Source organism: Oryza glaberrima, chromosome 3 (genome assembly GCF_000147395.1).
Source record: "Oryza glaberrima chromosome 3, OglaRS2, whole genome shotgun sequence".
NCBI lineage: Eukaryota > Viridiplantae > Streptophyta > Magnoliopsida > Poales > Poaceae > Oryza > Oryza glaberrima.
In genome coordinates, this window is record NC_068328.1 from 4414693 (window position 1) to 4429204 (window position 14512).

The following is a 14512-nucleotide window of genomic DNA, read 5'->3' on the forward strand; positions in this document are numbered from 1 at the left end:
AAAACCACAATCAAGAGTCGCCATCGATCATGGCCCGCCCGCTTTGATTTGAGTGGTTTCTTCGATTCAACGATTTCTACGGCTAGTCCTTTCACTGGTAATAAAAGCCACAAACCCAGGGAATATAATCTTTTTCAGGGAGTTGTGTTATTATCGAACGCTCTCGTCTGAAGATTGTGAGGCGGGTAACAAGTCTTCGTGTACGATTTCAAGGTTCTGATTTCTCGCTATCTCGTTCAGTCGTTTAATTGCGATGCGCACGATGCGGGCAGTTTGCTTGCGAGTTGCGAGTAATGAATAACAAGTGCACGGGCGCGAGTGGATTGTCTGTCATCTTCTAAAGATTTCAACCTCGTCCGGTCAAATTGGGGCACATTCCATTATGATTTGGTTTGTCTTTGATCGGTCGCATGCACTGTCGTCACGTGCCTTAATTTCTTTAGTACGAGTACACTGTACACGCATATTTATTTTTGGATGTATCGGCCCCTCCAAAGTAGACCAAGGGCATCAGGTGCCTGCCTTATACTGTTCAAACAAAATTCAACCTACAGTTCGAGCAACTGAAGTTTCAACCACGTGCACAACTCACAAACCAACTCTCACGATCACATCGAATGGAGGCAAAAGAAGCAAATATTTCCTCGGCTATTCCGCTGATATAAACGAGTGTGCAACACTGTAGTAGCTAGACAATTTGCCTTTGCTAGTTTGGCTCCATCTGCAGCATCCTTCGTCTTGCTTGGAAACGGGCAAACCTAGCGCTCCCGTCTGCGTCAACTCGCTCGCGCGCCACGTTTTTTTCTTCAGAATGTCGCGGCGGGCAAGTGGGGGGCAAGTGCGGGCGGACGGGATCGCGCGGCGCCATGACTTTCCCGGTCGAGTTTGCTACAGCTAGCTGATAGTAACACAGCGCTTTCATCAGCATGGATGGAGCAAGTCGCATCCATCCGTAGTTTTCTCTGAAAATTCTGTCTGTTATGCGGAAGCATCAGGAAATCGAACGCATGCTGAAGAGACGACGAGATCATAGCGCAACAAGGCGCGCGGCTTCCAATGGGGACTAGAGATGGAACATGGAAGACGATGACCGGAAACTGCCGAGGACGGCGGACTACTGGACGGAGGAAAGGGCGGCGCTGTATCTGGTCAGGTGGCTCAGATGAGATTTCTCCGGTGAGGATAGAGGAGTACTGGAGCAGTGGTCGGGGAAAGGAGAATGGAGAAAATAAGTTTCAGCCTACTGGGCTTGATGGCTCGTTGGTTCTACAGGCCTATTAGGCCATAAACTGCAACCCAGCTCACTTTGGACCCAGCTACAGACGTTCCAACTTGGAATAAGTTCACTATTTGACCCCCAAAAGTGATCGAAATCTAATCCATGACCCTAAACCACAAAACCGGATATCTCGACCCCTGAACTCTTAAAACCGGTGCAATTTGACTCCATAGGCGGTTTTGAAGGGCGGTTTCGCTGACGTGGCGCCTACGTGGCAGTATTGACTCGGTCTTCTTTCCACGCGGTGTTAACGTGGCGCTTAGGTGGCATTAGAAATAAAAAATATGTATGGGACCCATTTGTCATTCTCACACAAAAATAAATTGTGGGGCCCTCATGTCATCCTCTCTCTCTCTTTCTCTTCCCTTCACAAGCGACGGCGGTCAAGGGAGGCCGGCAGGCGACATTAGGGCAAGCAGCGGCGGCAGGCAGGTGACACTAGGGCGGCGACAGCGGCGGTTGGGGCGGCGGCGGAGCCAGATCTTCCTCCTCCCTCTCTCTCCCTCATATCTTTCTCCCCCGTTTCTCTTCACGGGAGAAACGACAACGGATGGGGGTCGGGTTTGGCGGCAGCGGCGGTGCCCACTGGGACCTACTAGGAGACTACCACGAAGCACGTCGCAGAGCGGCGGCGGTGGCAGCTGCGACAGCAACGCGGCGGGGGCAGCGGAGCTTGAGGGAGTAGAGCGTGACCGCTCCTCGTCGCCGCACCACGTGGAGAAGGAAGGAGAGGGAGAAAGATGGGGTCGCTACTGCCAGCGCCGGCAACGACGCTATGGGAGGGGCGGAGGAGGCTGTGGATGGGATTGGAGGAGGCGCCGGCCACCGCTGCCGCTGAAGATCTGGCCCCTGCTCCGGTGTAGACCCCCGTTTTTATAACAAGAATCACTCGTGTCACCAGTACCATTTCCCTGGATCAAGTAGTCTGGTACTCACGATTACATAGCTGAAATATCAAGTGCGCATACAAGGATTGTCTAGCGCGAATTATTACATCATAGGCCCGCTGGCATAGACTGGAACATAGGACCGAATGGTTCGTAATACATGCAAAAGCAGAAATAGATAAGGCAGCGGAATTCAGGCAGCGGCCATGCCATTGCCACAGGCAACGACCGTAACTAAGACCTACGGAGCGCCGTCATCCTCCGCATCCTCCTGAAGATAAGCATAGGGATCCTCCTTGACTTCATTGCCATCCACTGATTAAATTTTGTAATAGCAAGAGTGAGTACCAACCGTACTCCGCAAGCCACCACAACAACAATGCATATGATAGGGGTATTCAAAGTATGGCCATTGGTTTATTTGCGTAAAGCTAGTTTCACAATTCTTTTCACAAGCCTAAGATCTAGCATAGACTAGTCCAGTTTTAATTCCAATGTTTATTACACAACAACGGTTCTGTTCACCATCCATTGTCTTCCCAAAGATGGCTTCCCGTTACTGGCCGTCATGGTTTTCTGGGGTTTACCCCTTCTCGCCTCTCGAGAAGTTGATCCACCAGTACAAAATCATCACATGCATATCCCACCCCTCATTCTAGAAATTTAGAGTCTAGCCAAGTGTAATACATGTCCCGGTGCTCAATATCCGCGAGTACGGCTATTCGAATAGATTGGTTTACTCACACTGCTGTGGATGTACACTTTACCCGTACTCCGTGACTTTCCCAACACATGAGCCTACGTCCCAACGAATGAGACTTGCCACGGCAAAGCCTTTCAATAACCTCACTTTGGCAGTACCCGCTCCATGAACTTTAGTCCTCATGCACTCTAGGCGTCCAAGGTTTCTAGCAGTGAGAGGAGTTCTGGCGCTACCGAGGGGGAAAGACTTACACATTCATTAAGTTATAGTTAAATTTAGGTTTGCACATGGCAGTCCTACCGATGGCGACACCACTGTAGGCACCCGCCCCACGCGGTCCTACCAATGGCTGCCCTACCGTAGGCCCCTGCCTCTCACACATCAAGAATTCCACTACGGCTTGGGTACCGCCTCCGCTCAGCTATTTACTCCGCTAGGTCTATATCCACACGAGAAGTACGGTTGTACGGGGGTCGTTTCATGCTTAACTTCATGGCTCGGTCCTTAACTGACCAGCGACGGCACTAGCCTTTATCGGACTCCACCCAAATCATCCAGCCACCCCAGTCGGAAACAGTTGTTTAGTTTTATTTCTCCTTTCACAAATCATGTCATCAATGTCATGGCAATGTGACGCTCATGTCTTAACATGCCGCATCTCAACTACCTTTCCTAAGGTAGTTGCCCAAGCATATAGCACTTGATAAATATGAGAATGCATGATTCTAGTATAGCATGACTAAGCATTTGTCCAATATTGACTAAGTACACACGATAGCAGGGTTTACAATGGGCATACAGATAATCAATATCAAGGCATAGCATATATAACAAGTAGGACATTCATATTCATATATAGCATGCAATTTTATTTAAATCAACATAATTTTCGCAATAGGTTCAACATGCTCAAAGATTAGTGATGACTTGCCTTGATCGTAGTCTTGCTGTCCCTGCTCCTCAATCGACTCAACAATTCCCTCGGAATCTAAGTATACGTGCGAAAGATCGGATTTGAATTCAATTAGAATTCAAATAAATTCACCAAAATTCACACAGTACAAATCATATTAAGAAAATGGTACCATCAGATAGATCTTGATTTTAGATGAATTTAGGTTCAAGTTTCATTCAATTCCGAGTTAAAATGAGTGAGTTATGCTAGTTTAAAGATTCAAATTTGAGTTAATCCGAGAAATTGTAAAAAGCTACTGTTCCTAATTCATTTATTTTTATTCCGATCTGCAATCTATAAACCACAGAGGCTGGCACGTGGGCCATCCACCTATTTCTTTTCTCGGTTTTTATTTTCTAATGGAAATCATGCTGTGTCATTGACAGGTGGGGCCAGCCCTTTTGATTAGGGGTAAACCGCTCCCTTTAATCACCGGTGGGTCCCGCTTGTCATTGACAGTAAACATAATATTGATTTTAATTAGATTTTCTAATCATCCGGACCCATGTGTCATAGAATCGGCTAATCATCATTAGGGAGAGGATTACTGTGCACTAACTACTATGTGGGTCCCACATGGTTTCTCTCTCTCGTTCTTTTCTTTCTTCCCCGTCGTCTTCTACCTCTCGCTCACGACGGAGCAGAGGAGCGGCGTCCGTGCGGCGCGGCGGCCCGAGCCGGAACGACTCGGTGCATGGTGGGGCGAGCGGCGGCGCATCACCGGATACCCGCCGGCGGCGGCGGCGAAGCGCGGCGACTGCCCGGCGCGCGGCGGCACCAAGATCCCAAAAGCAGCAGCGGCACAATGGAGGCCAATATGAGCGCAACCAACGACGATTTAACCATATAGGGTCCTCATGGAGTATATAGAAGCAAAAACCTAGCCTAAGTTACATTAGAACGAGGCCCCAAATCGAGGGGGCCGCTGGCTTCTAGGTGTTCAGGCAGTACTACAGGCGCGAGGGCTTACCACGCAGTGGCGGAACGACGAAGTTCGACGGCGCGCGGCGCGGTGCGGCCGAAACAGGGGCAGACGGCGGTCGGCGACGGTCGCAGGTGTTCGACGCTCGGCCTTCCTCGTGTAGCAGCTCCCGGCTCCCTCCAACAGTAGCAACGGCAACGCGGGCACCTTCTCTCCACACCCCGCCACCCACACCGGCCGAGAGGCCCTGCGGCGGCGGCGCAGCCCCCGCCCACCAGGTGTTCGACACCTGGCGGCGGTGCGTTTTCTTTCCTCTGAGATGGAGCAAGAGTTTTGGGGAAGAGGGAAGAAGATAAGGGGCTGATTTTGGATGAGGACGAGCTAGGGGTGATCTTATAACAACGAGAGGGAGGGCGATTCCAACTGGATAAGGTCAACCGATGACTCAGCCACGTTTCGATCTCTCCTAGGTTTGGTTCAATGCACTGTGCCAGCATGATTGCCTAGATGATAGAGTTCCAGGAGAGGGATCATTAGCTGGGGAAGGAGCACCCTAATATCCAGCGGTCTCAGTTGTGGGCGACAGGATGGCGACGCGATGGCGACAAGAGCGACGGCGACGGACAGTGATAACGGCCTCGATAGGAAAGGCGCAGGGCTATGCCCTAGGGTGACGCGGGGTCGTCGTGGCAGCCGTTATCACTCAATCCCGAATGCGACACGCGAGGGGACGGGATGACGCGGGCACTTGTGGCGGCGCGGCTTTGGTGCGGGTTTTTGGCGGCTCGGTCGGCGGCGGGCCCACGCGGCGTGGCGCGACGCGGTGCGGCAAACGGGCACGCCCAATGCGGCGCACTGGTCGGGAAGGCAGGCGCGCGGCACAGCAGCGGTTGGAGAGGGCGTCGTCGGGCGTTTGGTCGGGTTAGACACAGATCGAACACCTGGCGCGCAATGAACAGTAGCGGCCCGAGAAAAATCACAATTAGGGCTTTTCCTAGACCTTTTTGTGTGAATAATTTTTAGATGGTTTAATCTCCTTATATTTTTTAGATACTTACCTATATTTCAACACTTCCAATCTTGTGATTTATTGCACCATATATTAATAATTAATTTTTCTAATTCCAACATATGTTTCTATTTTCCCATATTTAAGTTTTAGTATTTGTCTTGTCATATCAATATATTTGTCTTCTCACAATATTTAACTTAAACAATACATTTTACAATAGAGAAACGAATAACACCAGCATGATGCAAAAGTTTTTTTTTAAGAGTTCAAAATTTTAGTGATTTTTATTATTAGGGATTTTTAGGATGTTACATCCGGCCCTTGCCCGCCCGCCCTCCCGCCGCTACCGTAAGCTCCCGCTCGCCCGCTGCCGCCAATGGCCCCCGTCCCACGCTCGCAGAGAGAAAAAGAGAGATAGGGGGAGGATGAAGAAGATAGAGAGGATGACATGTAGGCCTCACATGTCAGTGGGTCCCACAATTTATTTTTGTGTGAGAATGACAAATGGGTCCTACACATATTTTTTATTTGTAATGACACCTAAGCGCCACGTCAACGCCACGTGGAAAGAAGACCGAGTCAATACTGCCACGTAGGCGCCACGTTAGCGAAACCGCCCTCCAAAACCGCCGAGGGAGTCAAAATTGCACCGGTTTTAAGAGTTAGGGGGTCGAGATATCCGGTTTTGTGGTTTAGGGTCACAGATTAGATTTCGATCACTTTTGTGAATCACAAAGTGAACTTACTCTTTCCAACTTCCAACACATGTCAAGTTTCAGGGATAAAGGCTTCAATTTTCAAAAAAGGATTAAGTTTACTAGATCCTTCAATTTGTTGTAGAGTCCGAAACTCATCCCTGAACCGCAATACAAGATATAACGTGTCCCTCAATTTGCAAAACCAGTGTACCCGAGATCCTAAAGCAGTATAATATCTAGTTTTGGCTAACATAGCGTTGAGTCAACATGGGACCCGCGTGGGCCTACATGTCAGCGACCGACTTGCTCCTTCTCTGTCCTCCTCTCCCATCTTGCCCTCACATCGCCAACTCTCCCTAGGTGGGTGGTGGTGGCGGCGCGTCGCCGAGTTGGACCAACCGCCGAACTAGGTGGCGAGAGGTAAGTTTCCATGGTGGACCTCTCACTGCACCTCTGATTCCCAGCTCTTCAGCATGGCAACCGACGGGGAGATGGCTGGCAGTCGGTGGGAGAGGAGCGGCAATGGTGAGCGAGAAGGGCGATGGACGGTGGACTGGAAGGTGGTGGGCGGCAGGCTTCCATGGTGGATCACCTCATTGTCCCGGCCTCCCGTTGCACCTCCAATTCTCCATCTCTCCAACGCGGCGACCGACAGGGAGAAGGCTGGTAGCCAGCGAGAGAGGAGTTACGCGACAATAGGCGACACAAGCCTTGTTCTCATGGCTCCTCGAGCGGCCGGCGAGAGAGGAGCTGGGCGATAGTGAGTGACGAAGAGCCGGGTCTGATGGCTCCTTCGTGACTCCGCCTCTCTCCAAGTCGACGATTGTCCTTCTCCCCGCTACGCCCCGGTTGCGCCCTCCCGTCGGTTGCCGCCCCTCTCCAAATCAGTGGCCACTCGCTTGCGCCCCCCCGTCGGTTGCCGCCCCTCTCCAAATCAGTGGCCACCCTTCTCCCCGCCACTCTCCTATAAATAAAAGTTGCCAGCTGATATGTAGGCCCACATGAGTTCACTTGCCATGTCAACCAAAACCAATATTATACTTTCTAGGACCTCGGATACACCGGAGTTTAGGTACACACTAGAAAAGGCGCGCATGATTTATAGCCCGTATATATTATTTTTGTGTTATTAATTAGCACATTGTTCATAAAAGTTTAAAAAAATCTTAGTTGAATGGAATTTTTTGAGTTTCAGTTTAACGTAATAGATCATATTGTTGAGAAAATCATCAAATTTTCTCCCTTTTTCTATCCATGCCATTAGTTATTCCTTTGTTTTTTTTTAAAATTACAATTAAGTTATTAACTCATGATAGATTTTTTTAGTAGTGTCCATTGAATTGGTTCGAAGAGGTAAAATAGTTTTTTTTTTCATTTAAGATATGCAGCTCAATATTTCGAAAATACTTATAGAGATATATATGAATATGAGTAGTTGTATATGCATTCTAACATTTTTTGCAAATGTACTATAGAATACTCTATCTTTGAACATGTACATGTAGAGCAAGTGAGCTCCATTGACAGAGGCATTTGCTCCTTCCCCTGATATATAGATACTTCCAGATTATCCTTCCTCTGCGTGAGAGGACTGGAGCTGCCACAGCCATGCTCTTCCCTCGTACTCCTAGACACACAGCGAACGTATACATGTAGAGCAGGTGGCCACCATTGGCTCCATTGACAGAGGCATTTGCTGATTGCCTAATCGATCCTTTTAGATTATCCTTTCATCTGCAAGGGAGGATTGGAGCTGCCACAACCCTGTTTTTCCTTCGCACTCGACGCACAACTGCTCAACTCTTGGTATCATTTTTTCCCCTTTTGGTGTTCTCCAGATTTATCTGCCATGTGAGAGAGGACACGTGGACCAATCACTACAGATAAAAGCAATATTTATATATTTAAACTCATGCTAGCGTACAACATCATCTATAATTTATTTAATTCTACAAATCAACATGTAAGTATATCTAATCATCATCGCTCACATCATTTTAATAATATTTTAACAAATATACCTATCATTTTTATAATATTTAACATATACTTATCAATATTACGGGTATCATTTGTTTGTTTTATGATAAGTGTTGATAAAACCTCATGTTTTAATATTTTCTTTTCTTTTTACCTCTCAGCTCGACAACCTTTGGGGAAGACGACACTTGCGAGAGAACAAGGATTGGCACGTCGGTGCTGGGAGAAAGGCGACAACCGTTGGGGAAGATGTCGCTTGCGAGAACAAGGCCGGATTGCTGCGTCGGTGCTGGGAGAAAGGCATGAGCAATTGAGGAAGATGACGCTTGCGAGAATAAGGAGAAGAGGAGGAAGATGATGGTAGCGGAGGCAACATCGCCCTCGTCCCTTGATCCTCCAAATATGGGTATCCTCATTGAGACCTTCTTCATCCCTCTCTCTTCCTCCTGGATGTGGTCGAGCTCGAGGTCGTGGTCGTTGCTACCGTGGATGGCATGGACGTGTTCGACCTCGACGCTCACCGGCTGGTTGATGCGTCCACACTCGCGGACCATCACAGCTGGTACGGCTCGACGCCCTTCGCTTGATCCGTTGAGTGAGTGGATCTTGCTCGTTGGAAATAGCTTCCGTGGATCCGGAAAATACTGTTGTAGATGTCTTCCTCGTCGCCGGTTTACGACAGCTAACATCGGCTCACTGTTTATATTTTTTGGAAAAAAAACTTTCAAATGCAACTATAGTATAGTTGCAGTGTAACTACAATATATAGTATAGTATAGTTGTAGTTTCCGGCGAGTTATGAAATTAGTTTTCTCATTCGTGTCCGAAAACCCCTTCCGACATCCGGTCAAACGTCCGATGTGATACCCAAAAATTTTCATTTCACCAACTAAACATGACCTTATATACAAGTTATAATATTGTTATAGTATAGTTATAGTGGAATTATATTACAATTATATTATAGTTAGATTTAAAAAAATTCCTTTAAAAAACTTGGGGCACTTTTTTAGACACTTTTTTTTCTTCTCCATTGTTTCCTCGGTATGTAATCTTTTTCACCAGTTCTTTCCGTGTTTTGGTGTGATTTTCAACCGAGTTTGGAATGCTCTGGATTTTTCCTTTGTTTTATCTAGAGTCTTCGCAGTCGTGCGGAATGGAACGTGCTCTTCTGGACACATGGCACATTTTAACGAGATGTGAGCTTGCTTTTAGCTTTGGCCACGTGGCCCAATGATTCGGTAGAGATTGCACCCTGAAATCGGTATTTAGATTATATTTGGTATTGCAGTTCATGTAATGATTTCAGACAACGACAAATTAAGAAATATAAAGTGAACTTATTCCTTTAAAAAAATGAAACTGCTCCGAATTTAGACTTCAAAAAAACTTATGGTGAGGGCCAGATACAGAGGAAGGAGTAAAGCGGTACAACGGTAAACGAATATGCAAAAGCAGTCAGAAAAGAAAGATGACGGAGAATACCATGCATATCAGCTTTATGTTTCTAAACAAAAAAAAATTACTCAGAGCCAAACGGCTTCCAGTACAAGCATATTTTTATACATGGTAAACTTTAAATAAACATTATTCCAGGATTGGTACAACCTGTACGCATAAACCAAAGAACAGAAAAATAAACAGAAAACAAGAAACCTGTGGATTTATGCCGCTATAGCACCTTCCATAAAACTCGTCATTTTCTTTTATTGCCTACCGCAGATTCCACCATATAATATCTAAAGTTGAATGGTCTTTCATTCAACTTATTCTAATTACTGAATCTTCTATATTATCAGGTGCAGGCAGTGTGGTAATAAAATGATAACTGTATAACTATCGAAAAATGTGAGAGACATCAACTTTTTTCAGCAAGGCTTTCATAGAAGAGTATGTAGCCGTTATCAGTGTTACCACTGAACTCTTGTGCTGAGCCAAAGAATGTCTGTACCATGGACTCATCAGTCATCTCAACATTCTCGTCGTCGAAGAACAACCAGTGGTTGTGGCTCTTCACTAAGCTGATATAGTGGCCATGATTTGGTCCACTTCCAACATGAACTAGCACAGCAAAAAGGGAATATTCCAAGTCTGAGTTGTCAACAGTATTGATAAGTTTAAGCTCCAGAGGGAAAACAACTCGATATGATAGCTTTTTGTAGCGACCAAGCTGTTCAATATACTTGAAGCGCTTGAGATGAATTACAAGAATGTTTGGTGGTTTCTTTATCTTCATTCTTTTCTGTGCTTCTTGCAAACTGAAATTACGAACAATTTCCATCACAGTCAATATGACAAACGATAGGAAAATGCATAGTTTTCGTTAACATTCAAGTCACGCTACATTTCCTAACCCAGACGCTTCAGGTGCTAGTGTTTGGTTTGTCAAGCAAAATAGGAAGAGATAATAACTGACGATTAGAGTTCAGATGCAGCTGAATTGAATCAACTAGATGACATTGATATCACATGAGAAAGCAACACAAAATCAAAGGGACTGACATACCTGCAGCATTTGTCACAGAAGAACTTATCCTCAGCATTCAGAGTCTCAGTCGAGCTGAAGTTTTTAAGACAGCTGGTAATTGAACTATTCTGTTCAATATCCAGACTCAGGTCAAAAAACGTTTCATCTCTATCAGTCACAGTCTCACATCTTAGACATCTTGTTTCATTAGTCAATATGCCCTACCAAAAAAGAAAAGAACAAGAGGGCTCATCTCCAATACTGTAGCAAGCACTAAAATTGGAGTGCACTTGCACATGCAAAAAAACATATTGGCAGAAATGGATAGAAACTCACCTGGAAGCATTTGTGGACCAAAGTAGGAACTGGTTCTTTTTTAGTACCATTGAGTTGAACATTTATAGGCCCGTTTGAATTCTTTTTCAAAGAGGAATTTTCACAAGGTTCTGCAACAACTTTAGATTCTTTCTCTAGGATGTCAACTAGCTCATTAAGCAAAAAATTCAGAAATTCATGTGCATCCTGTAAAATACAAATAGTATTTTCAGTCCATGGTGAGCTCCCGAGTATATAAATCGAAAAGATAATATCCACAAAAATAGTAAAGAAGTACAATAGAATTGGCATAAATACACATATATTATAGGTATTCTACAATGCTTAAGTTAGCCAAACAACTCAGGATGCTATTGACAACTAAACAAAATAAAGATGGACTCTGAATAAAAGGACTGGGACCAAGCCAATTCTACACCATTAACAGTTTGCCATTTATAGTATCTCATCCTTATGTAGATACATCTTAAGTGCTATCTTGCAAATTCACGTGTGGTCTATGAGGGACATCAAGATGGTCAGATTTAGATATACTCTTTTTTGGGGAATACCAGATTTAGATAGACTCAAGGCGGTGCTATCCCTTACACTTACACATGACCTCTCAGTATGCGAGGGGGTTAATGGAATATGTTCATTCATCCAGAACCTAAAGTACATGTAAAGTCTACTGCATACATATCACATCCAACATTCATATTCTCAGTTTGTAGGAGCACCTCATTCAGCCGGGCCCGGCAAAAAGAAGTTTGTAGAAGCACCTAAGATAGGCTTGTAGTAGGTATCCCTCCTACTTATTTTTAGGTTCTGTCAATCTAGAGTAAGCTGCTTATTGTAAATAATTAATATAGATACAATGGATTTAATGCTACACATCTATCCTACAAAACATCAAGAAGAAATGCACAGACCACAGAGTTGTTCACAAGTCACAACAACAAATTGTGCAGAAATCCGCCTGGGGCCAACTGACTTAATCCTAAGGGCCAGAGCAAGAGATCATAGCGTGATCACATTTTTGCTTAAAACCACAGAATAAACATTGGCAAATGCACCATTCAAAAAATGTTACCTGGTGCATATAGCTGCGAAAAATCTCATTTTGTTTCTTCAGTCGTTGTATGAAACGCTTAGGAGCGATAACACCTGTTTTCTTCTTCTGGTTGCTGATCTGCATGAGCAAAGGTCACAAATAATTATTTTTGTTACAGTACATCATGCACACAGCTCTTAGTGTACTCCAGTGCAGTCGTTTCCTCTTTATTTTTTTCTTTTTATTTTGTGGAATATAATTTAATCACTTCTATAAAACTGTAAAATTCTAAACAAGCAATAGGCCTCAGGACAAAGGGAACTGCCCCACACAGACTTTTGGGCATTGCTCCAAAGTCCAAATGGATGAACTTGACAGAAGCTCCACTCTAAGATGCATTGCTCCAGAGTACAAATGGAAGAGAAGATCCACTCTAAGAGGTGTTTATCTTTTTTGAATTGTTAAACCATTCTCAAATCTCAAGGCTGCTTTCAAGGCCACATACCGCTCTGGTGCTACAATGTGCATAACTCTGCTATCTACTATCTTGGACATCACTATTAATAGATGGTAATTAGTTCAAGAAATATACATAGTGTACTAATGGTAGTGGTGGAAAACATGCGTAGTGGATGTAATCCCATGCTATTCAAGATACATGTGGATGTGATAAACTAAATGTTCAGATACATGATTTTTGTAAAACTTCTATATATTGGAGCATATGCAGAAAACTGAGGACAGCATAACAGTTATAACAATCAATAGCTGCAGTGGTACCTGAGAGAACAGGTCAGCTAAGCACGTTAACATATTGTCTTCGACATCTCCGGTGCTTTTATTATTTGCATAGTACTCCAGTAATTGCTCACGGAAAGGAACACAAAAGTAAAGTGCCTGCAACAGAACGAAACAATAATTAGGCCCATGACCTCAGGAATACATATAAATAAAATCAAGATAATATATATTATTATCTTCCTTATTGCAATGTTTCTGATTAAAAAACCCCCCCTCTAAATTCCAAATAAACCTCCTACATATGAACCGAAGATCTGATCATTATGTCATACACCACGAGTAACCTCGATTCCCCATTGCCTAACGCAACTAGACGGATGTTATGAAACATGAAGGGGGTCAGCATCATCAGATAAACATAAAAAATTTCTCCACATAATCGCAACAATGACCTCGCAGAACCTCCACCATTCCCCAACCATCACGCGCACAAATCCCACACAGGACCGCGCCTTCTGATGCATCCATCACCGGATCACATTTTCCGCGCCACGATCCCGCGAAGATCGCATCTCTCCCAACCGCAGGCACGCATCATATACACAGCAAATCCCACAAACGGGGGAAAACTACGGCCATCCGCCTCCGGAGAGGGGTCCAACGATTTCCGGCGGCTCCCCCCCCCCCCCCCCCCCCCCCCCCCCCCCCCGCCGCTCGGCGCCATACCTGCAGGACGCTGTTGCAGTAGCAGGTGTTGCCGAAGTTCTCGAGGCCGAAGTAGCGCTCGCCCTCGGGGAACTGCTCGCCCAGCGCCTTCTCCAGCCTAGAGCTCGCCGCGCCCATCACCGCCGCCGCCGCCCGCGCCAGGCAGCTCCCATTTGCATGCCGGACTCCGGCCGGTCGATCGATCGCTGCACGGCCGCGCGCCGCGTTGCGAGGCAGAGGTGTCAGTATTGGTTTTCTCGTTGGGATCGGAGGTTGGAAGTTGGAACTGATCGGAGGAACGGATGGATGATCAGGGGGAGGAAGGGAGAGTAGAGGGGGAAGGACCAGTAAAAGGCGTATTTCCGAGCTCCCGTGTCCGGGAATTCTGACGTGTATATATCTTTTCCTTTTTTGAGAAAGAAAAACCGACCTACTTCGTTATCTCTATCTCAATTCGACGGTAAAGATGTCGCCAATGGCTCGAGTCTTGAAAAGCTGATAGAAATTGCGGCCAAATATTTTGTTAAAGAGTGTGTTACTCCCTATAGAAAAGTTAGTATCGGTTATGACTTTTAACTGAGGCAGGTTCACAAAACCGAACCATTTCTAACCATGGAATGAAGGCTGGTTGTTTTTCTAGATTTCATGAAAAACCGTTGACTATCGAAGAAATCCAACTAAATTTTGTTGGAAGTTTAAAATCCAACTTGGATTCTTTTGAAATTGACTAAGAAATTGAGTGGGTTTTTTTTCCCAAGACGACCCAGGAATTTCTCTTTTTTTTTTTGCAAAAA

The 14512-nt window shown here is 45.5% G+C and overlaps 1 protein-coding gene across 1 annotated transcript; it reads right to left on the reverse strand.

The window, feature by feature from the left end:
* Window positions 1-9958: 9958 nt before the first annotated feature.
* LOC127765216 (ubiquitin carboxyl-terminal hydrolase 3-like) lies at window positions 9959-14084 on the reverse strand. The gene is made up of 6 exons (XM_052290067.1): window positions 13740-14084; window positions 13053-13169; window positions 12312-12410; window positions 11240-11425; window positions 10943-11124; window positions 9959-10694 (listed from the first exon to the last, which is right to left on the reverse strand). Exons 1-6 carry the CDS (start codon window positions 13854-13856, stop codon window positions 10295-10297), a joined length of 1101 nt encoding a protein of 366 aa, XP_052146027.1. The 5' UTR covers window positions 13857-14084; the 3' UTR covers window positions 9959-10294.
* Between the last annotated feature and the right edge of the window lie 428 nt (window positions 14085-14512).

Excerpts from the sequence above, each read along its gene's own strand:
- LOC127765216 (XM_052290067.1), bottom strand. The coding sequence starts at position 13,856 with ATGGGCGCGGCGAGCTCTAGGCTGGAGAAGGCGCTGGGCGAGCAGTTC. Across the intron at positions 11,125-11,239 it reads TGGTCCACAAATGCTTCCAG|GGCATATTGACTAATGAAAC; the intron begins GTGAGTTTCTAT and ends CTTTTTTGGTAG. Across the intron at positions 10,695-10,942 it reads TTCTGTGACAAATGCTGCAG|TTTGCAAGAAGCACAGAAAA; the intron begins GTATGTCAGTCC and ends TCGTAATTTCAG.